Below are 27,629 nucleotides of genomic sequence, written 5' to 3'. Positions count from 1 at the left end.
TTGGAAAAGGCAATATTGTGTTATATATTTGTTTTAGATTTGTGAATACGTGTGTTTGTGTGTGATCTTTTCGTTTTTTTTTTTTTCTAATAGAAGAGTACAAAAAAATGAATTAAATTAAAGCATTGTTAAGTACAATATGTATGTAAGATTAGTGTGTGTTTGTTTCGTGGCTACATACGTGATGTGTGTATAGGTATATAGATAATAAGTGGTTAAAGCACTGGAGATCCTTTCTCAAAATACATGAAAAATAATGTAAGACATAGAGATAATAAGCTTATAGCGCCATGATGTGTGGCGCTCTAAAACTGGAACAGCCAAAAAAGCCAAACGCAAGATAATTATATTCTTAAAGTTCCCTTAAAACAAAGTTCAACAATCGATCAGGCATCGCGCGTAACTGTTGGTGTGTGTTTGTGTGCTTAAAACTAATTCAAAATAACAAAAAAAAAACTGAACAAAAAAATCTCGTAAATCAAAAAAACTCAAGTGTAACAAAAAAATTCAATAAATGACAGAAATGGGGGTATTTGAGGGGTGGGCAAAAGGTAAATGAATTTACAATTTTTAAAAATGCTTCTAAAAATTGAAATTCCCTGATAGATTAACGCTCAACGGACAGTCCATAAATATATATATATTGGATATATGTATGGGCCTTGGCTATGTAAAAAGAAACCACATAAAATTCCTCAATAATAGCGCAAAAAAAAAAATAAACAATAACAAAAAAGAGATTCTCCAATCTCGCGGGCGGGCGGGAAGCTAGTCCTGATTCTCGATCCAGACTCCACGCCCTCTCACGTTAGCTTAAAATTAGACAATTACCAAATATAGAATAGGTTTCGAACAGCTTTCTTAGCCAAAAAGTAACTATTATAGTATTGTGGCTTGATTGAGGTTATGATGGGTAAATGAAATCGCTCATTTCATCGCTCAAGCATCGATTGATCCAAATGCTGTTTGATATGTAAGCATGATTATCAAAGAAATAGTACAAAAAGTAGTAGTGTGTGTAGAGTGAGTGTCTGTGTCTTGTTTGGGGGTGTGTTTGGGTGTCCGAAGAGGGGACACTAAGGGACCTTAAGCCTTAAGATTTAAGGGATATATCAACGCGTATAATCGTATACTTCATACCTCGTACCGTTGTTCTACATATAGATATTTATACACATCAATAAAACTCTGTATCTCTGTGTCGTTTGCAATGATAGTGTGTCGGCCATAATGTCCGGGAATGCGCTGTTCTCTGCTTGCGATCTACGCTCAACGCTGTATCGGAAGCACGTTAAAACGGTACGCTTAAAAGATGGGAGGATGTCTTTAGATCGCCTGGTGTTGCTGCTGTTGCTGGAGCTGCTGCTGGAAGTTGTACAATGAAGTGGCCGTGGCATTGGCGGCGGCTCCAGCATTGCCCAGCAGCCCATAGCCTCCTCCTCCGGACTGCGACTGCTGCGAGTGCGACTGATGTAGATTGCCATGATGATTGACCTGGTGATGCTTCTGCTGCTGTTGCTGCTGTTGCTGGTGCTGGTGGAGGTTGTGGTGGCTCTGGTTGTGATGCAGCTGTTGATGATGATGGTGGTGGTTATGTTGCTGCTGCGGCATCTTGTGCTCTGCATTGCTGTTGCTGTGATTGGAGGAAGCCAGCGAGACTGTCGACGAGGCGGGGCCAATGCCCACCAGAGCCTGCGACTTGCTGTTGCGCGTCAAGGGCTTGTGGTTCTTCACAATGTCACAGCTGTGCTGCCATTGCCAGCAACTGCGACAAAAGTAGCTGCAAAAAGAGTTATCTTTAGTGTGATTCTGTATACAATCTCCGAATGAAGCACTCACCGGAAGCAGGAGAGCTCCCGACAATAGTAGGGACCATGCTGCACGCCGCATATCGAGCACAAGGCATCCTCCAAGTACGGATCCACCTGCACCTTCTTGGTGAACTTCGTGGTGCGTATCTCGATGAAGGCGGCTGAAACGGCCTTCATGTAGGAGCGAAAGTTGCTGAAAGTCACTCGTCCCGATCCAATCGGATACTTGTACTTGTCCGTGTCGATGCCCGCATACAGCACCCCATCGAAGAGATCGTCCATGATTTTGCCCAGGCCCTCCGCCGTCAGTTTTCCATGTAGGGCGCCAACGAAAACGGTCTTTGTGGGGTCCAACTTCTGGGAGCTAGAGCGCACAAAATTCGAGTCGGCTATGATCCAGGGAATGACCTCAACCTGCGAAATATAAAACAGAAATTGAAGGGGGGGCATTCCATACGAGTCTGGGGTATTTAGACGGTATCCACTCACATCCTTGGACTTGATGCGACGCGATGAGATCTTAAAGTAGTAGTTGCTGCCGCTGTGAGCATCGTCCATTTGGACCACGCAGGCCGACAGCAAGGCCTTCACCTGTTTGTCCGACTCAAAGATGATGTAGACGTAGCCTTTGGGCTGTGCAGCCTGCTGCTCCTTGCCAGGCCATTCCACTCTGCACAGAAAAAACAGAAATTAAGACCCATCGAAGGGGGAAATGGTTGTTCTTGTCCTCACTTGATAGAGCCGAATGGCTTGAATATCTGAATGAGCGACTGTTCACTGATGTCCCACGGAATGCCGCCCAGGAAGACCTTTGGGGAATAGTTGAGCATTCGGTGCGATCGTGGCGGCAACTGTCCGCTCCAGGTGCAGGTGGCATCGTACAGGGCCGCGGAGCTCCTATGGAACTTGGCCACGCGATCCAGATGCCCATCGTTGGTACTGCCGCCGTCCTGCCCCGTGAGGTTGGGCCCAAATCCATTCGCCGCTCCTCCGAGATTGGTCAGGCTGCTGGCTGCATTGGTCGCAGCAGGAATGTTCCCGGCATAGCTCTGCAGCAGCTGACTGAGCAGCGGCATCTGTTGCGTCTGTGCATGCAGCAGCTTCAGCGTGTTGATGCGCTGCAGATTCTGCAGTTTTGCCAGCTCCATGTCCACGCTGGCAAAGTTATCCAATCCGCACTGATTGAGGTCTCCGTTCAGGTCGAAATTGTGCTGGCTCCCATTGCCGGACAGCTGCTGCTCGTAGTTCCTGTTGAGGTTCGCGTACTGCTGCTGCAGCTGCTGATGGACCTGCTGTTGCTGGTGGAGCTGCTGCTGCTGCTGGTGCTGCTGCTGCTGCTGCATGGTTGCCAGTCGGTTGCTATTCACAGACAGCAGGTTCTGAAAGAATCAGACAAATGAGAACAGATTCGATTGCCCTTAAAATGTTAAGACACCCACAATCATGTCCAGTAGATTGGGTTCATTGATCGACTGGTTGCTGTTCTGGCTCTCGGGCGTGTTGGAGCGCGTGGAGGCATTCTGGAGGTTCAGTCCCAGGCCGCTGCCTGAGAAGCCCTGCGGCTCCTGGCGCTGCTGCTGGTAGAGCATGTTGATCGAGTCGGTTGACAGGCCGTTGCCGCTGGAGGAATTGCTGCTGTCGCTGCAGGGGCAGCAAAGAAAGAAGGAAGCACAAGCTCAGGGTTAGTTCCAGAATATATTCCACACGATATATTGTAGAAGGCGGGTGCAGTTGTGGTGCAGTGCCGCTTACGAGTATAGCATTACCTGACCAAAGGTGAACTGTGAAAGGAGCGATTGTAAATAGATGAAGGCGTACTTGGCGATAAAGGTGCAGAGCAATCGAAGCTGATGTTTGTTCTTTGGAAAGCCTTAAGTGGGTTACTTTGTGCAACATTTTCAAACTATTGTTTAATTGTTATTGTTTTTCGCCAATTCCAACCAACAATTCAGACATATAAAAAAGATAAAGAATATGGAAATCAAATAAATTAAAAATGAGGAAAGGAAACGGTCAAATGGTCAAACGGTAAACAGTTAAACGGTTCAAGTTATCTTCGTCTCAAGAACGAAGCCGAAATACCCTTACAAGAGAGAAACAAGAGATATTCGTACCCTACTAGTACCCCGCCAATAGTCCCATTCTTCGAATCAGCCTTATAAGCTGTACAATGTTCCCATAAGCAAACAGACACAAACTGAGACCCATGTGGCTAATGGAACGGATAAAGGATATAGATGTTCGATTTTATAGAAATAGCCATATTTGAAAGCATTTAAAGAAATATGTGAAATTTGGTCGGATTTTTTTCTCTTAAGAATTCCCTTACGAAAAATCATTCTAATAGACCTCATATATGGGGTAATAATATCCACATTCGCAACTAATTGGACATAATGTACTACAACATATTCGATTTTATTGATTTTTCTCAATAAATACTCAAAAATAATTGACTTAAGAAATCGTAGTAGCCCATTTCTTATAAAATTATTTATACCATAGGTATTTGTTGGAAAATATACATTAATACTAAAGATTCCTACACTAAAAATTGTCTATCGTCATGTATTTTCTATGGTATAGCGACTTTGAGGCCAAATCTTTAAAAATTTCCATAAAAACAGACAAAAATACACACGGAATGCTCGGATTTAAGATGATTCTTGATTTTTTAATCAAAATTTTAACATTTTCTGCCAGCATTCTCTGATATCCTAAGAAAAAGCATTCAGAATTTCTTCCATTTCAATCCTAATATTTGGCCTAGTCGATGGCAAAGTTGTAATGCTCCCTGCAAGGGTATTTTAGACAAGACATAGACGAAAACACACAGAGACAGAGAGAGGTAGAGAGAGAGAAAGATATACAAAGGGAGCGAGATATAGAGGGACACAGAGAGCTATATATTAAGAGGGGGGGAAGACAGACACACAGGGGGAATGGGTTACAATATGTAGTTACAAGCAAAAAGTTACTAGAAATCGGTGCAAATTGAGTGCAATTATTAGAAAAAGGGTTTGAGCCTCCTAAAGAGAGAACACTCGCAAAAGTTCAGGCATCAATCGATTGGATTCGATACTATTCGTGTCGAATCAGAGGAACATTGGCCAAAGATTTACCTGAAAGTAGTCGAAATTCGACTTGGTGGTGCCTGGCGAGGCCGAGGATTGCGTGGAGCTGGGTGTTAGGGGGGAGTAGATGGCTGCATTGGCAGACAGTTGGACACCAACGCCAACGCCCACACCATCGCCAGAGGCGGCGGCAACGGCAGTAGTAGCGGCATTCAGACGATTCGTGCTGCCACTGCTGATGCCGTTGTCTCCGTTCTGGGTGTGGTTTTGATTCTGTTTCTGATTGCTGGCTTGGGCAGTGGCCAATCCTCCGCCTCCTCCTCCTCCGTCTAAGGCTCCCGCTCCTGTGCCTGCAACGAATCCCATTCCAGCTCCCACTCCGCTTCCAGTTCCTCCAGTTGTGGTGCTGCAAAGTCCCAGTAGATCGCTGAGTGTGATGGGATCTGGAAAGAGTATGCAGAATGCCGATGCAGTGTATGGTCAACAATTATCTACAAGTTTGCGCAGGCCCTCGATAAATCAAAAACTATTGCCTCCTCAAGCACTTTGCAAATATTCAAAAACTGCTAATAAATTAAGCGTAAATATGTGTTGGCTCCTTCGATGGTCGCTCGATGGTTGGGTCCTTTCGTTTTTGGCATTTTGGCAGGACCCCCAAACTTACTGCAGTCCTTGCTATTGCTATTTGTGTTGCTGCTGCTGCTGCTGCCGCCGCTGCTGTCGTGACTGCTGCTTTTGGAAGCCAAGTTCTGGTCTCCATCCCCGGCCGCCATCATGCCAAGGTCCTCCTCAATGATGATACTGATGTTGTTGCCTCCAGTATTTCTGATGCTGCTGCTGATGTTGCTGCTGCTGCAGTCGCTGCTGCTGTTGATGTCGCTACTGACGATGTTACAGTCCCCCGAACTGCTGCTGCTGCTGGTGGGGCAGCCTGTCTCCTCGCTGCTTGGTATAAAGTCTCCAACATCGTCCACGAACGGCGACTGGTGAACGAACGAGTGGCGGTCCAGCGTGGGCTCCATCAATGGCTTCTGTCTGATGAACAGCTCCTCGATGCCCCCCATACCCGCGACTCCTTTTCGCGGTCGTGAACACCGGGAACCGATTTTCGCGGGTGCTCCGACCTCCAAACCGCGATCTTTCTGGCAGACTCAGACTTGTGTGTGGCACGTGTGTCGTGTGTGCGTGTGTGTGTGTGTGGCACGGCACTTGTGCGGGTGTGTGTGTGTGTACGAGAGACAAATTTGGTGGATTTTATATTTAAAATTTTTTGGTGGCTACTTTAAAATTTATTCTTTGCGCTTCCGCCGTTTGATCGGAGGATAATAATTTGTAACCAAAATTGTAACGCGAATGCAAATTTGAAATGACTTGAAATACAAACAAAAAATATATTCTTTACAACAATAACGATATATACTAAATAAATGTTGAAAATGTTTTGTGTGTGCCGGCTCCTAAAAGTAAAAAACGATTGAGCTCTCTTCTATATATCCCATATATATACACGACTGACTGACAGGAAAACGAAAGTTATAGGAACTTGGAAACGCTTCCCTTCGGTATTTTGGGACGTAATGCCAAGTATGATGGGGCTTGTTAGCCTGTTGAGCTGGCCGCCTATTAGCCAATGTCCCGAGATGGAGCGGATGGCTGCGCTTTTTTTCGAGCTTGCAGGAAATCGCCCTACAGTTCTCCGTAGCATTCGAGATCGTATGGGTCCCTAATTTATCAATATATTGATTTACGAACCCATTTTCTAGTTATACAAAATGTTTTCGATTGAGTTGTTTCCATTGCTTATTGAAGACCGACATACCATTGATGATTGCAGTTTTCCTTTTTCTTCCGAGATAAATTATCATTTTCAATACTTACGTTGTTTTTCTGCTCTGGAAAATGGTTTTTTGAAGAAATGAAATACCTTTCGGCTTACAAGAGTGGAAATCTTAGTTTAAATCTTATAAATCACACTGAAAACCCCCCCAGAAAATATATGTTAGAGCTAACAGAAAATATAGTGTCGTACCGTTTATGAATGATATCAGTCCATCGTCGGTGCTTCGTCTGCCCAGCAGATCGTGTGGCTGTAGCTGCTGCTGTTGCTGCTTCAGTTGTTGCTGTTGCTTCTGGTGGTGTTGCAGCTGCAGCTGCTGCTGCTGTTGATGCTGCTGCTGTTGGTGGTGTTCAAGCAGAGAGTTGATCGTCGAGTGCTTTTGCATCAGGTCCGCGGAACCGGCCTCAAGGCCGCTCAAAGCGCGCATGTTGCCACTGTCCCTAGTTCCAGAAGAGCAGTCGGGTGTGTCGTACTGGAAGGAGAAACGGAAAACGAGAAGCGTGAGAGGCTGGGGCAAAAGGATGACATCGGAGCAAGAGATTTCAACTGTAATTGTAATAAAAACGGGCGCCAGTTGGAGAAACTTTTATTGTCTCTCGGCAGAGACATCGTGGCTTCGTCCTTGTGTGGGGGGGCTGCAGGTGCACACAACAGAAAGTGCCTCAGTGGCTGCCTGCTTCTGCAACTAATGAATCGTTTATCTTTCACATTTCTTGCCACATGCCAGGGCCAGAGTCAGAGCCAGAACGAGAAGCATGCCGATGCGGATGCAACAACGTAGAAAGTTGGCAAGGCAACCGCAGGAGGAGAGCCACAAGAAGACAGACAGGGGGGGACAGGACAGACAGCACCCACCGCAACAGCAGCAGCAGCAGCAGAAGAGTGCTGGCCGCCTGGCATCCTCCTGTTCCTGCTGGCATCCTCGTCCTGCTCCTCCTCGACAGAAGCACCTCTCGAGCGCCCGGGCGCAATTAAAAGCGCATCAAGTGTCAGTGGAGCACACTTAAAAATGCCAAATTAGTGCAAATATTGTTATCAGGCACTCGCCAACGCCAAACAATTTAGCGCAAAATGGCGTACAACTCATTACCGACCGACGACCGAGGGGGGATTAATGCGGCAAACGAACACGGAATCGAAGGGAAAAGGCAAAGGACGAAGGACAAGCAGCAGAATCCTGATGAATGCCAGACAGGATGAGCCGGGGGTGGGTAAAAGCCAAGCCATGGCAACAAGTAACCATAATGGTAAGCCATGAGTAGCGGCAGGGGCGAATAAATGGAGGAGTCGTGCTCCAGTCACCTACTATCAAAGGGTTCCGGGAATAACAGCGCAAGGATTACGTTCTGCCGCAAGAAGGTGTCTGTTTGTGGGAAACAATGATTATTTAATGGTTATTTTAACGCTGTTTCTATGATTCTAAACTTGACACAATCTTGCAGCATCTACTGGATATTACGAGATTTTTTGTGGCACTGAGACGCACTAGCGAATGATCGCAAAGAGAATGAGAATCGAGAAAAAGCAATTACATTGCGTGTGCATATTGTTGATCCACTGCTTTTTGGACTGCTCCCAAATTCAGAAAGTCTACCCACCACTGATCCTAACCTGCTAGAGCATGATGAAATTATACAAGGTGGTCCAGCACTCTTTTCGGGTCCTATTTTGCTCAGTACGACTCTTTTGCTTGTTGCGAGTGGGGTTATGTTACGGATATATATACAATATACAATGTACAAATACAGAAGAAAACAGGCTCCATATATCTATCTCTGTTTCCCATCTCACACTTCTCACTTCCATGTTTTTTGTTAAGCGCACAATTTAGTTTAAAATCTTCTGATATTTATCGATAACATAATCGGACTGCCGTTGCTTTTATTTATTTATTGATATCATACCTGGCGTGTATTAAACTGTCGTGGCATTTTAGTGTACAATTTTAATTATCATTTCAATTTCTCTTTAAAGCAATTTTTATTTGATTGTTTTGAAGATGTCGTCTGCCCAAGCAACCAAAATCTGCATTACGTTGAAGGGTTCTGCACAGATTATCGTGGACTCCTTAAAGTACGGAATCCATTCGATTTTGTTCCAACGTGGAGTTTACCCGGCAGATAAGTTCGAAGCCACCAAACAATATGGCTTGACCATTCTAATGTCCGAGGTCCCAAGGATTACCACGCTCCTCCAGAACGTCCTCAGCCAGACCGAAGAGTGGCTCTCCAAGAATATGATCAGAAAAGTCTCAATGGTCATCACGAATTCCCATAGCAAGGAGGTGCTCGAGTGCTGGGAATTCAAAATGGAGGCCGAGAAGGGGGACAACCAGGTCACCGATCACTCCCAAAGCACGTCCAGCAAGGATCTGACTCGCATTCAGAACGAGATTCGCGAAGTAATGCGCCAGATTTCGGCCTCAGTCAGCTACCTGCCGCTGCTGGAATGCATCTGCGACTTCGACCTGAAGATCCACACGCCGGGGAACACCGAGATCCCCGCCAAATGGGACTAGTCGGAAGCATTTGTCATCCCGAATGCGCAGGCGGTTCAGCTGCGTTCCTTCTCGACGGGCCTCCACAAGGTGGAGACCGTAGTGAACTACAAGTTGAACAACTAGCTCCATTATTGTTTTACATAAATATACATCCCCATGCTGTATACATATTTACACATTTAGTTTGCCGATTTACGAATTTGAGAGTTGCATTAAAGCGCAGTTTGTTGGACTTAAAAAAAACAATATTTATAACGAGCGGGAACGTTGAGTCGCGGGCCTAGCTACATTTATACACTAAATCCAGTCAGTATGTGTGTTGCTATCTCGCTTTCCTCCGCAAGAGGGCGCACACTGCACGAGGAAGTGTGTAATGAGTAAAGAGTAAGCGCGTGTGAGGCTTTGATTTGATCATTTGATCCTTCTAGCTATAATAAGAATCCGTTCTGATCCAGATTTGGTAACCTGTTGGATATGTTCCTTGTCTACAACTCTGCGTTTTTGGTTTTTCTCGTATCATCAAAATTGTGGTCGCCACAGATATCCGTCGTTTTGGAAACAGGGCGAAATTTGGAAATACACTTGTAACAGTGCGATATCACAGGAGGCTGGATACCAAATTTGGTTGCTCTAGCTTTAGTAGTCTCTTAGATCTAGGCTCTCAGATATGCCGATTTAGGGGGTCGGAAACGCTTCCTTCCGGGCGTTACACACATCCACTTCCACCAAAAATCTAATATACCCCTCGTTGAGTACCGGGTATAAAAAAGGCAAAAGCTAAATTGCCCTGGCAATGTTGTCAATTAAATGTTAATGCATCAATAAGTCATCTATTTTTTGCATAAACTTTAATTAACTTTTAAAGAATCATTCAGGCTATGCAGAGCGATTTCCCGGTCCTACATGTGGACGCCTGTTAAAGATCTCCTTTCCTCTGTCTCTCTCCTGCGCTGCGGGAAAAACTTGCTCTTGTGTGGCAAGTTCTGAATGAGGAGGAAACAGGGGAGACGAAGAGCGAGGAGGACAGGCGGCGGGCGGCTGGCGATGGCTTCCTTAGTTTTTGTCAAGTTGTCACAACTACTACGTAAGTACAAAACTTGCCATGGATTTAAAAATTGAATGACAACTTGATGAAGGTACGTGGCAAAGTCGGAAATGGCACGAACATCCATCGCACACGCACGGCAATCATCCGCCGCCTACACACACACACACACACACACACGCATACCACACTTCCTCTTCCTCTTCGATTTAGGTGTGGCAGGAGACAGGGAGGACAGAGAGGAGGCGACGCTGCCGGACAACTCTTCACTCCCCCCGGCGCTCTCTTTCACTTTTTGAGAGGCGGCAGGGCATTGTGGCCTGTTGACACATACATATGCCACAGTGCCACACAGCCTGTGTGGGTGGGCGGAGGATTTCAGTCTTTGTTTCCAGCCGACATACGTCACATCCTCGCACACGGATACAGACACAGAGGCAGGACACTGCCGCACTGCCACACAGATAGCACACTTGCAACTTGTGGCAGGCGATAAAAAGCAGAGAAGCGGCGTCAATGAATGCAAATTACAAATAGTCTTGAAGCTATTTTGTAATGCCGAGGCCGCGTGTCCGCATCCCACATCCGCATTTAGATCCGTGTCCACATCCGCATCTGACGTACAAAAGACGCCCACGATGCCAAAAGCTTTCAAAGAAGTGAATGAAGGATGTGGCACTTGGCGACGAAGATGCGATGCTCTTTTGGCCAGAGATTTCCAAATCATTTTGCGGTTTCTAAAACCATTGAAGACTGTTCTGAAGAGTTTCGGCATCTCCTGTCTGGAAAACTGCAACTGACTGATTGACAAGTTTCTCGTATCCGTATCTCTGTGTAAACCCCGTATCTGCAGAGCTCCTGTCTTGCGAGGGCATCTGTAGCCATCTGTAAATCAATCAAATCAGAACGTTGTTAAGCTCTTGTTTCGAAGATGCAGTCCTAAGAAAGGTTTATCCAGTCTACTTTTAAGATTCCTTCAAGCAAAAACATGTCCAAAAAAACTCCAAAGAAAGAAAAGCTTTCCTCTCCAGGAAGCAGCTCTAAAGAATGGTCAAGAATATGCCGATTTTACACAACTATCTTTGACATTCGATGCCCCTATTTGCAGAGTACACCACAAGTACCTCTAGAGGAAATCTCTTCCAAAAAAGTAACATCTCCATCAAGCAGACACGTGCCTCTGGTGCCTGCAGTCTCTTGCTCTCTCAGAAAAAAGGAAGACCCATAAACAACGAAATTGAATACGACAAAAAATCTTAACCACCCGTTGACGCATAGATAACACCCTTGGCCTATTGACTGCGGGCCATGGCTATGGCGGGAGGACCGCAAGCTCCCAATCTCCCAGGCTACAGCTTCTCTGAATCAGTTCTTTATGGGGCAACCACTACCCCAGACACCACTCTGCATCCCCACCTCCATTTGGACGTCGCACTATCGAGAGACTGTGACGACTACTGGGCTCTTGGTCGCAGGATTTCTCCTTCTCCTGGTGCTACTGCATCAGCGTCGCGTCTCTCGTCTTTTGTCGTAGAGGATTTGCAAAATTTGATTCAATGGCATTGCTCCTCGTTGCTGCTGCTGCTGGTCCCCAGCCCCATGCTCTATCCCTGGCACATGCTATATCCTTTGCCTGCCATTCCATGGCCTGCCAGCTGATTGCTACATGAAGATATTCCGAATCTCTTGCTCTCTTTCTCTGTCACTGGATGCCGACCAGTTCCTGTCCCTGCTCAAGGATCCACCACCCATAACTCAGTAGTTATTTATCCAATGTCCATTTGACTTTGGCTTTTGTGCATTTGCTTGTCGGCTGGCAGGACCGGAGACCCCCTTCCTCCCCCTTACTCGATGGTTGGCCATTTTCTTTGCCCTTTTCTTGCATTTTGTCCCCTTTTTTTTGGCAAGCGATTTGCCTGGGGATTCTCATGTCCTGCCACACACACATGATATTTCCTAGAGGGTGAGAGGTGGAGGGAGGCCTCTGGCCTCTGGAAAATTACAAGTTTCTGCTTTCAAAAGTCGTACAAATTATGATGTTTGCATCGCTTGCAACACTTATTAGATACGAGTATGTTGCCACTGCCACTGCCACTGCCACTGGCTACTGCCACAGACTGCTGCTGGCTGCTGCCTACTGGTCCTGCTGTTCCTTCTGGTCGTGGCCCAAAGGGTTTCGGCATTAAAATTTGATGGCATGTAGTGATAAGCGTTCAATAACGATGTTGTCCTTGTCGTCGCCAGCCCCTTCGGCCCCTCACCCCTTTGGGGGCTGCATTCCCACTGTGGCACTCCATTCGATTGGGGTTCCTTTCGATTGGGGTCCCGCCTCTCCTCAGCAGAGAGGTTAATGCACAGTTGTAATTTTTTATGGCCGATTACATGTTGCCAAGGAGGCAGCCGGACGGACAGCAGTGGCTGTGGATTTCAGGGGAGTGGAGGGGGGCTGTGGTTGCCCCATAAAGGATAAGAGTTATGGCCGAATGCATTTGAATTTGCCAGCGGTAATAGAGTGTTTGCATATTTACTACGTGTTCCAAACAGAAGAGTCTTCAAATCCCTCTGGAAAGAGGACGAGTCTTCCCCTCTGATGTCCTCTCTCTTTGCAGGAGGAAAAGTTATGGATATTTAATCCTTCAACGGGGGAAATTTACGAGTAATTGCAAGGGAATCCAGCGCCGAATAAATTTCTTTATTCTCATATTGGGATTCCCTTCTGATCTATAAAAAGGCACTTCAATCGCACTTTATGATCACTTGTGGTGCCGAAGGAATCAAGTTACTACAAAGAGCATCACGATTTCGGAAGTTACTAAGACATTTTATAGGGTTTTTGGACGTTTATTAGCAATGACTGCACCATCAAGTGGTCCATACGACACCAGGTGCACTCCTTTATTTTGGTCTACAATAGAAATCGTTTTAATCGTTAGCCTCAGGTTTTCCCAGTGGTTTCCATAAGTGAAAGGACGTCAGGTTTTCCAGTAATGTGGAATAAGTGCAATCCCTTCCAATCTTTGTCACAATTGCGATATATATTGTTCCACAATAGTCTCTTGTTTCATTCCTGCAGAAGTCATTTATGAGCTTATGGAAATTATTATAATTCTTTGTTCCAGAATAAAGTGACCCAAACGGAGTGCACATGCAGGAGATCACGAGTATATTTATCCACAAATGTTTAAGGGAACTGAGAAATGACAAAATAAATCCCTTGGGAATCTATCTTCTTATGATCTCACTCGATTTCGGGAGCACATTCCTTTATTTCGTATTATTTTCTCGAGTCTGGGCATAAAACGGAGACTTCTTTCAAGTATATTTCCCCTCCTGGAATCAGATCAATAACTGAGGAACAAAATGGCGCCGCATTTAAGGTTTTGTAAATTAAAAAACATTCAACGAAAGGAACTTTGTCAACAGCGAAAGGGGCAGGCGGGCAGGCAGAAGGGAAGGCTGTGGCCGTGGGCGACAGTGGATTCGATAAGATGCAAATCCCTGCAGGACACAGGCATCCTGGATACTGGATACTGGCTGTGGGTGTGGGTGCCGGTGTGGCTGTAGCGTAGTCTAATGCAGTGGCACGTAATTGCTGCGCCTACGAGTGTATGCACAGTGAGGCGGAGGAGGAGGAGGCTAGGCTCCATCTGCTGTTCCTCATGCTCTTTGCCGATGCTCCTCCTTCTCTGCTCTTTCCAGTTGTGCTCCTTCTGTGTCCTTCTGTTCTGTTGCTCTGCATTTCATTAAATGCCAATGCATGGGCAAATTAAATTGAGTTGCATGCTGCATGGCTGCCTGACTGCCTGGCTGTAGGTCTGTTCAAATGTTGAATGTCATTTCATCAGCGCAGAAGTTGATTTCTGCTTTGACACCATGTGTCGCTCCCAATGCAGATACACGAGAGCATAGGGGGGGGATATGGGTGGTAGATATCCTTCCCTTTGCAAGTGCATTGCTGTGCGTATTGTTCTGTCCAATATCTGTATGAAAACAAGACATTAAATGCTGTTTCTGGATCAAAACTCAACTATCAACAAAGTGCAAGGAGAAGGCGGCTCAGAGGCATCTTCGCGGGGATGGGCTTCCTGCCTCCAGATTCCCTTTTGCCCGCCCATCCATTTAATAATAACAATATCGTAATTCAGGCAAGTCACTGACAGCAGCAGCAGGAGCAGATGGAGGAGCAGGAGTACAAGCGTTTACATGGGGCGTACACCATGGCATCCTACACTGCCACCATCAACAATCTGCTGCATACCACTGCCCCTCCTGGTGGCTGGCTGTTCCCCCTGCTGACTGCTGCCCCCTCTACGAGGGACACAACAAACGATGAGAAGCGTAGCGACATTTCAGTTTCAACGGCAACATTTCCGATTCTCGGGGCTTTGTTGCTGCCGTTGTTATTGTTTCTCCCTTCAGAGAGCCAGAGAGAGGAGTCTACAGGGGCAGCAGCAGCAGAAGCACTGAGAGAGAGAGAGGGGTGTGGCAGCATCAGGGAGCAGCAGAGAGAGGGGCCAAGCAGCCGTCAACAGGCATTCAATATGCGAGAATGCGAGTGCGAGTGCGAGAGCGAGAACGAGTGCCGGGAGTGAGTGCTAAGTGGAAATAAAACACGCGCTTTTTCCGCACTGTATTATCTCTGCTTTTGGATCTCTTAGATCCTCTCATGCCATGCCACACCCCTCTGCACCTCCCCTCCGCTACCCGCCACTTCCCACGGGTGGCGTCCCGGAACGCGTCGTATGATGCACATTTTTTAGGCAGCGAAAAGGCACAACTTTTTTGTTTCAGGCCTATTCTGAAAAGAGAAACAAAACCAAGTGGAACTGCTGTCAAAGGACTCGAATGTGCGATGCTCTGGTGGGAAGGAAGAGGCTGTGCTGTATGAGATCCTCGAAAAGAGTTTAAAAAACTGTCAATGTTGGACACGAAACGTTTATGCGAGAAACGCCCAATGAATGGAAGAGAGAGATGATGTCTGTGGTAGTGAAAATTATGCTGAAAAGTATGCTACACTTTAGGGGGAAGACAATTTTGAAATGAAATCGAAGGTACATATTATAGAGGACCCTAATTTTGGTGATCTTTCCACTATTGAAACGATAAAATCGAGGAAATATATCATTCGATAGAGAACAAATAAGGAGAACAAGCTGTGCTAGCGAATGAATAAAGTAGGAAACCAATAGAAATCTTCTTCAAGTCTCTGCTTCGGAGGAGCAATCATTGAGGTCTTTTACTCGATATCTTCAATGACATTTTGTGCTTCCATTTCGCTTTTATTCAGTGTAGATTTGCCATTCTTAAGACCATGAAACTTTCTGGAAACAATCATATGAACGATTAATAAAAGGTTTGCATCTATCATTAGTGGAAGAAACAGGCGTATTTTTACTTTATCATACCTTAAGACAGTCCAAAAATAGCAGAAAAACCTTATTCGAGAGTAGTGTAATTTGTTATTAAACTCTCCGGGCCCGAGACTCGGTCGTGAACCGATCGGTCGTAGTCAGTGAATACTTCAGTTCTGTCGAGTGCTCTTTCCAGCTGATCCTCGGGCTTGACCTTTCACTAATTTCAGCTTAGACCTTCCCGGGTGTCACATATACCACATGGAATGCATCTACCCCAGATCCCTTGGTTCAGGGGCACTGAAGAGCAACCACTGTGTGGGGGGCAGGCACTCCGACTGCGGGGTTCATACACAATCTCTGTACATATAAAAAAAAGAGAGGCTGGATAAAAAAAAAAACAAAGAACACAACAGGCGACTCCAACAGGGTGCTGGCCTTTTGTGGTTGTCTTTTGTAGTTGTTTCTGTTTCCCCTTGTTCCTGCCACTGCCACCACTGCCCTTCCTCTGCTGCATGCTGCCTGCTCTCTCCTCTATTTTCTTTTGCCGCATTTTTGTGCGCTTTTAATGATAACGCAACAGCATTGTATATGTAGATGCCTCGACACCGTGTAGCACCACCATCCCGCTGCTGCTGCTGCTGCTTCTCTTCCTCTCTCTCATCATTCGCTTAACCACAGGAGCAGGAGCAGGAGGAGCCTGGAGACCTGCTGCCACGCATGCCACAGCCAATGCATTAAATGCTAGTTGAGTGTAGAGCGTGCCACGCCGACGTATACGATGTCTGGCCAAGTAAATTCAATTGAATTTTGCACTCGTTTTTCTGTTTTCTGTTTTTCCGTTGTGTTTTTATCCGCTTTTCCATTTTCCTTTCTTGTTTTTTCTGCCCTTTTTTAAATGCCAGAGGCTCATATTGCACTGGGGCTACGCCCTAATACGGCGGCACCCCACGCACTCATCCCGCAACCAGCCCATCCTGCCCCCAGGCAGTGCAACAAAACGCATCCCTCCTGTCTCGCATTTCTGATATTTCCTTATAGTTATTTGTGTTGTTGTTGTTGTTGTTGCTATTGTTGGTGGGAGGCGAGTATTATCCTTCGGGCGGCGGGCGTGTGATTTGCTTGGAATCGACATTTTAATGATGTGCCTCTGGGCCCCGTGGGCCGCCGCCGCTGATGCCGCCACCGCATTGTTGAATCCTTGGATTCTTGGATGCTTGCAGGACGCCTTGTACTTTTGGCATTTGCGCGAAATGTCGAGACATTCCAATAGAGAGGGAGAGAAAAGATGGTGGTGCTGCTGCTGGTGGACACATCCTAAGCTGTCAGCCAGCCAGCCAGCCAGCCACCAAGAGTCGTAGAGGCAGGCGGCAGTCGGCAGGCGGCAGACACCCCCGCGGCATATACTTAAGGATACATAACCAACTGTAAATGCCGTCCAGCTTTCGTGTCCTGCAGCAGTCCTTCTGCCCACCGAAACACAATGATATTTCCTCCATTCATCTTTAGAGCTTCATCTCACTTCAGTGGCCGTCCGCCCGCCCGCCTGTCCGTCCGTCCGCCCTTCCTCCATTCTTCTGTTCCGGGCCCGCCGTTTCAGTCCAGTTCGGGGCACTCTTCTGTGTTCGATTTGAATAATGCGAATGATTTGCCTCCTGACTGTTGAAAATCAAATTTCAGATGGTTATTAGCCTCCCAATTGGATAAGAGTCGATTCCTTTCTTATTTTGGGTTCATTTTTTCGAGTGGCAGAACTTTGAATGGTTTTTTATTTCATTATTTGGCTTTGGTTCAACCCAACATTAGTGAATGATATTTGTATTTATGAGGTATTGACATGTTGCAGATACTTTTTGGCAATCTTTTGTCATACATTTTCAATTAGACAACTTTCTATTCCTCAGGAAGAGAGATGGCACAATGGAAGCACGTTGGAAGCACTGGAACTGGGGATGATCACAAAACACACCAACAATTTCCCATAAGCGAAAGGACCTATACGATACGAAAGCAAATGGAATGCTGCTAATGGAACTGTAGAACATCCCGATAGCTATCTCCTTGACCTTTAAATGAGGGTCAAAAGAGTATATTTAACGTGTATTCATGTTTTCAAAGATCTTCAAGTCTTTTCTGCCTACTCGTAGCCTTCTCTGGGCTACAAAACAACCCGCAGACCCACTCCGAAGATGACCCAACACTGAACTCTAACCCAAAGTTCTGATTGAGTGCAATCCTTGGAGGTCCAAGCGGAACACAATAAAAGAAAATGGAATATGAAACGATGTCACAGCGGGATACATTTGTGTGGGGTCGTCGTATGCAGAGCAGGACATACAGGACATACACAACACATATAGCAGCGCATCGAAATGGCAAATAAAAATGCTCAACATTTCTTATGACTGACAAATTTTCCGCTCTGCCACCAGGATGCCCCATTCCTCAAGAGAAAGAAAGAGATAGAGAGAGAGTCGCCATTATTTATAGGCATTTTAAACAGCGGGTGAATGGAAATGAATGCAAAAAAAATATAAATAATACAGATATATATCTCTATATAAAAAATAGAGGGAGAAGCGCATTAAGTTGTGGGGCAAGGCAGGGCAGGACGGGGCAGGAAGTAGACGCATTTTAGACATTACCGAGTACCAGGAGCGTATAAATATGTACGGATGTAAGGCCCATCCGCAGCCCCCCTCCCCTCAAGGGGATAGACGTCTGCTTACACGACGAAATTGACATTTTGCATTTAGTTATTCAGTTCTGTGTCTATTTTGAGTTTTTACATTGCTTTTTTTGTTGCCATCTGGCACACAATAAAATGAGAAGAAAAATTGCATAATAACCCCTTTGAAATCGTCGGATTATCCTTAAATATTTGTGTAAACATTGTAACAAATGCGCAGCGCCATTGTCATGGATGCAGGATGATGCGATGGCAGAACAGTCCCAGCCGAACAGCCACAGCCCCTTTCTGCCTTGGATCCTTGGATCCAGCGCCATCGCCATCGCCATCACCACCCATGCCTCTCAAGTGTAGAATGGTGGAAGGTTCTGCCATCGTCAAATGCCTGAATGATGAGCAATAGACGATGGGCCCGGACCAGGCATGTCACAGTCGACAATGAGAGAACTTTTAGCCCATCCGCCCTGACAGACGGAAGACTCGGAGACGAGACGAGTCGAGACGAAAGACGGAGGGCGGTGGGAGGACATGGCAAGGATACAAACGCAGAGACGCCGACGCATGCAACAATGGTTGGAAGTGCCCCAGCCATCAGATGGAGATGGAGCCGGCAGGGAGCAGCCTGGGAGCCGTCTTAAAAAACCTGTCACACATATTGACAGTCGCTTTAGGATCGTTTAAATCTAGTCGAGGGTCGTTGGTGGCTTGTGCGAGGCTGGGAAGGATGCGTGGGGGGGCATGTGGCATGGGGTTGCGGTTACCATGTTGTGCGTTCATCGAGTCAAGTGTGTGGGGCATACATTTATTGTAATGATTACGGCCAAATGTACACATGTGTGTCCTCTGGAGGCGAAGGGCAACCGCCGTATCTGACATAATTTTGATTTGAATTTATATCCGACTGGAATATAATTAATTTACTGAAGGATAAACAAAAGTTTTTTAGAGACATGCCAATCACGAGTATAACACGACGATGCATGGATACAAATGATGTACGGTTTAGAAGAGGTAGTGAATAAATAAAAAATGTACAGTATATAAATACTTAATTGACTCAATCGTATTATATAAAAAATTATAATAAGACTGTTTTTTATTTAGGACAACTTAATGCATGTTAGAAGACAGTATTTACGCCTTATTCTACATTTAACTTTCTGAAATTTTCCAGTTCTCCTTCGTGAGATTTAATACCGCCCAAAGTTCCAAACCCAAAAGTAATTTAGTAACTCAAAGACATCCCGAAATTCGCGTTCCGCCCCAATCTGTCAAGCAGGGTCTCTGGGGAATGCTCTAATCTTCTTATATATTTTCTTAATATGAGAGGGAAAAATCACAGCAAAAGTAATAATGAGTCCCGACACCGCAAAGCAAAGTAATCTTCTTAGACAAAGAGTGTACGAGTTCAATATTTCGCCAAAGATGTTTAATTTTCATCATACACTCGATGCATTAAGCAGTTCAAGCAGTGCATATAAGCATTAGACTGCTTGCCCAAGCTGTTCTTTTTCTTATGCTCTTTCCCTCTCTTTTCTGCTTCGTGAGCGAGTGTATGAATCGAATCAGTGCTCATTTAAGTGAATTAAAAAACATATAAAGGCGGCGGAAATTAAATCACGCAACTATTTTGCGCAACAAAGAGTACAATTAATCGACTGCTCCTGCTGTCCCTGCTGCTCGCGTCTGTGTGTACTCCAAGGACCAAGGACGAAGGACGAAAGCGCTGCAGTAGAGTAGTCAGTGCCTGTCTGCTGTTGGAGGCACAAAACGCCACAAGTTTAATCGAATTCAACTACTCATAATGTGCAACAGACAACGACCACGACCCCTCCCCTCCCCAGCGGATAGGCAGGAGAAGCGGTGCGGGAGAGGAGAGTGCACTCTTACAAGTCCTTTTTGTACGTACAAGTTGGGCACTAATCTTATTAGGATCATCCAGCAGGCAGCACACACACACACACACGCGTTCAAATTCCAATTGTATAGGTGGGATAAGCCCCACAGCACAGAACAGCAGAGCACAACACCAGACCAGACCAGACCACAGCTGATACACAGTTACTCTCTTCTCTGTCTGTCGCGCTCGCTCTCTCTCTATCTCTCTCTTTGGTTCGACTCCAATTCCGACTCCGTAGTCACGAATCGTACGTGAGCGTTTCAATTACCGCCGTAAAGGAGGAGTGCGAATGGGTTTTATTATTATTTACATACCTGTTGCAGCAGGGGCATTGTTTTGAATAAAAATTCCAATTTCCACACTTGTGTTCGTGTCGCCTCGTGTTCGGGTGCTCGGTCGGCTACTGCAGCTTCGGCCTCGGCTTTTGGCAGCCGGATGGCACTGACAAAGCGGCAAAAACAGATGTCACCACTTCCGTGTCGGCTCTGTGCTCCCCTCCTCTTGCTGCTCCACTTCCTTCCACTGTGGAGAGCCAGGCGAGTCCAGGCCGCAAGCGGGCAACAAAAAAACACCAGCCAGCCGACGGCGTTTCCTTTTATAGCTCGAACTGTTTGTTCACACTCTCGCGCAATCCGCTCTCCCAATCACTAATGCGCTCTCAATTGCTCAATTGTTGGAGCTGCGCAGGCTGAGCCGCAGGCAAAGCTTCGGTTGGACTCCGACCCTTTGGGGTTGGATTTGGTTGGGTTCGACCGCCTCAGGCAAACAACAATGTTGGACTTGACTTTGGGGCACACTTGACTCCTGCTGGGACCAGACACTGGAGACGGTAGATACGCAGGACACACATAAGACACACGAGACAGCTGGCAGATGTGGCCGGTTTCAGCAGAAGCAGCAGCAGCCAACAGTCATCGATTCATTATTCCTTCTCGTCAATAGATGCAAATTTCCAATTTCTGCCGAAGTGTAGTGCTGAAAGAAAATGTATTTTACATAATCTGGAATAAGTAAAGGGGGGTTTTTAGGCTTCCTCCTCCTATTGTTGAATGGTAAATGATATCACTGGGTGTATCCCTGGGGGTACATCATTCATTGATCATGGGCGTACGGCAGAAGTTACTTTCATCACCACACTAATCCCTTACATTCCCCTTTGTAGTTACCGTTAACCCAGCCATCGCTCATCGCCCATCGCCCATCGCCCATCGCTTATCTTAAAACGTTTTCTCTGATGCAAATCACTCGAGTAAAAAACACACGCGGACGCTCCCTGCCCCCTCTCCTTTCCCAAATGGAGACCCACTTGAGCGTTAAATGCCTTTAATCGATCAAGGCGTAACCCATGCCCATGCCCATGGCCACAACATAACTGTAATTAACCAATTTAAAAGTGCTTTGAAGCGCGAGGGAGTAGAGAGCGGGTGGTGAAGTAGGGTAAACCCTTTCATAATTCTCTCCTTCTCTGTCATTATATTCCAATTCCTTTTTATAGCTCCAATAAGAACAACTATCAAGTGGCCGGAAAGAGCCTAAAAGGCAGCGACGCCTTCTGGCATAGCGAGTGCGAACGAGTGTAATCCTTTTGGCTAGGAACCGGAAGCTGTGTGTTGAACGAACCTATTATTAGAGCCATAAATCAGCATGAAATGAGCATAAAGCCGCACCGACTGCCACGGGCACACAATGAGCGGCGAGCGCCATTCTTGGAGTTTGAGCCTAGCCTTGCCATGCCCTGCCCTCTCTCTCTCTCACTCTATCTCTCTCTCTTTCCCACTCTGTCACACTCGCACTCTCTGTGCGTACACATTGTAGGGCTTATAATGGGCAGAGTAGAGTGTGGTGTGTAGTAGGAATAAGTGATAGCAACAGTAGTATTTTCTGTAGTTGTTGTTTTTGTTGCTTTTCTGTTGCGGTGGCTGCTATGGGCAGAGGAGAGAGATGACGTGAGCACTGTAAGGCGTTTGGTGGTCAAACGAAACAACAGTAAAAAAAAACACGCACAATGAAAGGAGAGCACAACCAAAACGCAGAGCAAAAAGGGAGATGGAGAACAGTTTTTTCTAACACACGCACACAAGCACACACACTTTAACTGTTCTTTCATGAAATTTACAACAATTTGTTGTGCCGGCTTTCAATGCATTTGATTTTGCCTTTGGCGTACCAATCCACATGATGCTACATACCCAGCGTAAAGTCTCCGTTTCCCGTTTGTTTCCGAGTATTGGGGCCGACACGCGTCGCGTGCATAAAATTTGTGGAAATTTAATTTCAATTTTGCATCTAGTCTGCTGCTCTTCTGTCGTCGTCGTCCTCCTCCATGCGTGGTGCTAAGCACATTGCACACACACTCACACACACGCGAAGCCGTTACTCTGCCACTACTACTACTTCTTCTGCTTTGCACGCCTTTCGCTACTACGCTACTTCTGGTGTGTTGTTGTTGCTGGTAGAGTAATTTTCGCCGTCCTTTTACACTCGATTCAAAATACACACCGACTCCCCCATCCAATATTCCACATTCGCATTGAACTATTATTTTGATTATTAAATCTGCTGACAATGGAAGAAGGGGAAGAACTTTTAGTAATCTGGCGCCGCCTTTGGCAAAATGCTTCTTTTACTTTGTTTTCTCGTGCCTCTTCTTTTCGGCTGTTTTGCCGTGTTCCGAGCCGAACTGCAAGGAACCTAACGGAGCAATGAGCAAAGTGAATGTGAAATGCTCCAACATGCTCCAACATTACAACATGCTCCACCGTTATATATATAAATATATATATGGATATATATGTACATATATATTTATTTTCCGTTATTTCGATTTTTTTTCAAATGTTGCACTCAGTGTGACCTTTAGATATATACCGTTTCATTTTCAAAATATACCGAAGAATTATTTGTATTCATATTCCTCGACTTTGATATTCGGTTTAATATTACTGGCTAGCTAGAAAACTCACCTCATATCACATAATTTAATCCGATTGATGAATCAATTTTCTACAAGTAGGACCAACCATAAGTACTCTTGTTTTTTATTGTCGATAAAGTAAGGTTTATACAAAAGAGGACAACAACTATTGTCTGTTTTCATTGTTCGACGCTATTCGACGCTGATCAGGAAAAGAAAATACTATGAAAGGTATGAGATCTGCAAGGTATGTGAACTAGACATGGTGTCAAAAATATACCGTGAATATACCGATGAAAAAAACCAACTTATCTCACTTAACCCCCATTTATTTAAACAGGAGAACAACCTGTGTTAATACGCGGAAAATTACACTGTTTGTAAATTCTTCGTGAAGATAAATCTTTTCAATTACAACAAAAATGGCCATGACATCCATACAAGTTTCATAATTTTCGTGCAGTGTATGTTAATAATCACTGGTCTACAATGGGTTAACCGGTCTCCGGCCATGATTGGAAATTATATTCCTTGATTTTGATTTTCGGTTGAATATTACTTGCTAGATAACACTCTCACCCCTGAACACATAGTTTTATTCGATTGATGAATCAATTTTCTCCCAGATCTGATTTTTTTAAGTTTTCCTTTTAATTGGATTGTGTGTAAAATAAGGTTTAAACAAATAAGGTCAAAGCTGAAACGTAAGTTAGCATGAAATGCGACTTCAGTTGAACACTTGTTGCTTGTCGGCCAGTGGTATGGAAATTCGTATACCACATTTCCTTTCATTTACACTAAAATTCGATTTTACAAGATTTTTTTAAGCATTAATAATGTATTTTTCTTGATTGAATACCTGTTGATTGTTCTTTGATCTGTTGTCTGTATAAATACATATCTCGATCCCGATTCCTATTCTTGGTCTTGTTAAGATCATAAAAATCAAAATTTCACTGAGTTAGCCTTAAAACACAGGCTGACTAGTTTCTACGGATTTTGGAGAATCGGATGACAAACATTTCCTGAATTCTATAATACTCTTTTTCCCAGGATATATTTATATGGTTGCGATAAAAAGGTACATATACGAAATGTTTTTCTGACAGTCTGGTTTGATTACAAAACAGCTGCTCGAACAGCGCTGCCAGATCAATCAAAGCAAAAATCAGCAATTTAATTTCGCCGGAAAAAGCAATCACTTTTTTTGTTTGACCTCTTTCGCTAAAACATTTTTTTTGACAAGAACCAATAAAAGCAAGTACTTAGAGTGAGTCAGTTAAGTAGAAAAATTGTTCATAAATCAAATAAAATTATGTGGGCATGGCTAAATGTTCTATATAGGTGGTAATATTCCACGGAAGATAAAAAACGAGGAATATGTTAAATAGAACTGGAATTCGTTAGTATATTTACGGTATATTTTTTAAAGGAGACGGTGTATTTTTATATATTTCTGAGGGTCAGACCGTACATCTATCAAAAAACGTAAGTGTCTTTATTATTGTTTTATTAAACGCTTTGTGCTGTTTTCGTTTGCATGGTGAGAGTGAACAAAATGCCTGGGGAAAGAGAAACTAGCACCGCGGACACGACCAACGACCACATTGACCTGTCCATCTACCGCCGGCTGGTTAAGCAGTTCATAGAGATGGTAAATACGCGCCGCACAGACGCCGGCCAGGAAAAATGTACTCTCCTATTTCCTTTGCAGCGTCGCTATGCTACCGCCTTGTTTTGGGCCGAAAAGGTGGCCGTGCTGAGCGGCCAGGAGCCTCGCGATGTCTACTACCAGGCGCAGTGCATGTATCTGCTGGGGGAGTTCCACAGGGCAGCCCACACCATTCGCCACCACAAGCTGGAGAAGACCTCCCTGCCGTGCTTCAACCTGCTGCTGGAGAGCCTCTATGCAGCCGAGGACTACAACGAGGCTTATGCCATAATCCAGACGGTGGAGGTGGACATAATGACCACCTCGGTCAACCAGCCCGTGGATCCCGGCAGTGGCTGCTACATCGAGAGCAACAGCGTCTTTGGGGGCGAGGAGAACAGCCGTAACGAGCTGCTGGCCTCCATCTACCTGGTGAAGGGAAAGGTCTACGAGGCGCTGGATAACCGCGGCACAGCCATGGATTTTTATGTGCAGGCCCTGCACAAATCCATCTACTGCTTTGAAGCACTGGAGGCTCTGGTGCAGCATGAAATGCTAATGGCCTGGGAGGGTGAGTACTAGCAGATATCCCACTGAGGGCAGTATTTGGAATTTGGTTCCTTCTTCCCTCCAGAGTTCGAACTGATGCACCATTTGCCGCTGGCCCAGCAATCCAGCGAAGCGGATGCCAAATTCATCCTCAAATTGTACGAATCGCGTCTCAAAAAGTACTACGAATTGATTTCTGCACGGAATGGCGAGGAGATCTCGCCCATTCTCAATCCGGATGTGCTCAAGTTCATAAAGGAGTTCACGGCACGCGTGCAGCAGACCTGCTCCTCAGAGATACAGATGCCGAAGGCTAGCGCCTTGAAGGTGCCCCTGACTCCGAGCCAATTCGTGTCGCCAGCACAAAAGTGAGTGCCGGCATCTCCTCCTCCGCTTTTCAGCACTACTTAACATTTATACTCCCCCTTTTAGAGTCCTGGAAGACCTGAAAACTCCTTCGTTCTCCCTTCAGACGAGCCTCTCGCGCGCCTCTTCCCTCATTGATGCCACACATCGTTCCATTTTCGATGCCTCCAGTCGCCGTCGATCGCGCGACCATGATGCGGACACATTGGTGCCTCTTGGCGAATGCCTCACTCGCGTGCAGCGCAGCACAGATCTGATGGCCGCCGAGGCAGAAAAATGCTTCTACGACTGTGACTACAAGCAGTGCGTGAAGATCCTGAATAAGTGAGTGACTAGAGATTATCCCCTGCACAAATCTAAATCCGATAATGTATCTTCTTAGCCTCCTGAAGATCGATCCATTCCACAACAACGCACTGACCATACAGATTGCCTGCCTGGTGGAGGATGGGGACTTTAATCGCCTGTTCTATGTGGCCCACAAACTAGTGGATCGCTATCCGGACAAGGCCATCTCCTGGTACGCCGTGGGCTGCTACTACGACATGATAGGCAAGAGCGATCCAGCGCGTCGCTATTTGTCAAAGGCCACCGCTCTGGATCGCCTGTATGGACCGGCGTGGCTGGCCTACGGCCACTCCTTTGCCAACGAGAACGAGCACGAGCAGGCGATGGCCGCCTACTTCAAGGCCACCCAGCTGATGCGCGGCTGCCACCTTCCGCTCCTCTACATCGGCGTGGAGTGTGGCCTGACCAAGAATCTCGAGCTGGCCGAAAAGTTCTTCATGCAGGCCATGAACATTGCCCCACTGGATGTGTATGTGCTGCACGAGCTGGGTCTGATCAAATACGAGTACGAGTATGGGGGCGCCGCCACCATCTTCCAGTGCACCGTGGACATTGTGAAGCAGCGGGCAAAGGCCAAAAACGAGGAGATATCCGCCCGCTGGGAGCCGCTTTTCATCAATTTGGGGCACTCTTTGCGCAAGATCCACAAGTACGAGGATGCCCTCTACAACTTCCAATATGTGAGTGCTCGAAGCGGGACTTATTCCATTTGTAATCTGTGATCTTTTTGCAGGCCCTCCTGCTGAAGCCGCAGAGTGCCACCACATACACTTCCATTGGCTTCATCCACGCTCTTTTGGGCGATCTGGACTCGGCTATTGAGTCCTTCCACAAGAGTCTATCCATCAACCGCGACTGCATTGTCACCTCCACCATTCTGAAGTCCTGCATCGAGGATCTAATGGACGATGCCACCACCATCGATGAGATATGCAGCGCCGCTCTGCGCGACGTGGCCAAGAACATTACGGCCAACAGTAGGCGGGTCCTCAATTCGGATAAATTCAATGGCATGAAGCTGAAGTTCGACGAGGAGGAGGAGTTTGCCAACTCCAATTCCGACTCCAATATGGTCGTGGAAATGAGCTTCGATACCTAATTCTTAAACCCAATGCCATCCCAACCCATCCATTGTTACATCGATCGTTTGCTGGTGCGTTTCTGCGTGTGTGCCATGCACTTGAACTTAATTTCTTGCCTACGGCACACACAGATGTTCGTTCTTCTACGATCTTTTAATGAGGCAGAGGCAGAGGCTTGGGATTTCTCCAGTTAGTGATGTTTTTCCCCCGCATTACCATTTGAAGTCGCCGACGCCGCCGTCATGCGTTGTGCCAACATTTGTGAATACCATTTTTAGTCGTTTAGTATTTAAGAGTGCGAATAAGTCTCATTTCAAAACATACTCGTCTTAGTGCCCATTACGTGGGGTCTCCAAGTTCTACTTATTATTCTGTAATTATACATTATAATTCTAACTAAATTTTGTTAAAAAGGAAACGTAGTTTTGTGTAAGATAAGTTTTGGTAATTTAAGAAGTGAACGGAAGCCACTATATTGATGGATTTGCGAAGCGTTTGGCTATTGAAAAAGT

The 27,629-nt window shown here is 45.8% G+C and overlaps 3 protein-coding genes across 6 annotated transcripts; 2 read left to right on the top strand and 1 right to left on the bottom strand.

Annotated features, from left to right (window-relative positions):
* On the bottom strand, positions 1-23,320 carry LOC108156798. Of its 4 annotated transcripts, XM_033390057.1 has the most exons (11): positions 22,835-22,927; positions 22,397-22,763; positions 20,522-21,182; positions 6,915-7,194; positions 4,934-5,328; positions 3,578-3,714; positions 3,251-3,452; positions 2,544-3,190; positions 2,301-2,481; positions 1,840-2,225; positions 1-1,780 (listed from the first exon to the last, which is right to left on the bottom strand). In XM_033390057.1, exons 3-11 carry the CDS (start codon positions 20,537-20,539, stop codon positions 1,327-1,329), a joined length of 2,700 nt encoding a protein of 899 aa, XP_033245948.1. In that variant the 5' UTR covers positions 20,540-21,182; positions 22,397-22,763; positions 22,835-22,927; the 3' UTR covers positions 1-1,326. The 4 variants fall into 4 exon arrangements, with proteins under 4 accessions (XP_033245948.1, XP_017143968.1, XP_017143967.1 ...); XM_017288479.2 differs by lacking the exons at positions 22,397-22,763; positions 22,835-22,927 and adding an exon at positions 23,171-23,320; XM_017288478.2 differs by lacking the exon at positions 22,835-22,927 and having other exon boundaries at positions 22,397-22,766.
* Positions 8,639-9,449, top strand: LOC108156799 (mitotic spindle assembly checkpoint protein MAD2A-like). The gene has a single exon (XM_033390075.1). The coding sequence runs from the start codon at positions 8,722-8,724 to the stop codon at positions 9,238-9,240; it is 519 nt and encodes a 172-aa protein (XP_033245966.1). The 5' UTR covers positions 8,639-8,721; the 3' UTR covers positions 9,241-9,449.
* Positions 23,321-24,562: 1,242 nt separating the features above from the next.
* Positions 24,563-27,539, top strand: LOC108156636 (cell division cycle protein 16 homolog). Its single transcript, XM_017288233.2, has 6 exons — positions 24,563-24,775; positions 24,836-25,343; positions 25,407-25,689; positions 25,754-26,011; positions 26,070-26,715; positions 26,769-27,539. The coding sequence occupies exons 1-6, from the start codon at positions 24,662-24,664 to the stop codon at positions 27,132-27,134; spliced, it is 2,175 nt and encodes a 724-aa protein (XP_017143722.1). The 5' UTR covers positions 24,563-24,661; the 3' UTR covers positions 27,135-27,539.
* The last annotated feature ends 90 nt before the right edge of the window (positions 27,540-27,629 follow it).

This window comes from Drosophila miranda, chromosome 2, assembly GCF_003369915.1.
Source record: "Drosophila miranda strain MSH22 chromosome 2, D.miranda_PacBio2.1, whole genome shotgun sequence".
Taxonomy (NCBI): domain Eukaryota; kingdom Metazoa; phylum Arthropoda; class Insecta; order Diptera; family Drosophilidae; genus Drosophila; species Drosophila miranda.
The sequence above is the reverse complement of the archived record's forward strand: the minus strand, read 5'-3'. Positions and strand labels throughout refer to the sequence as shown.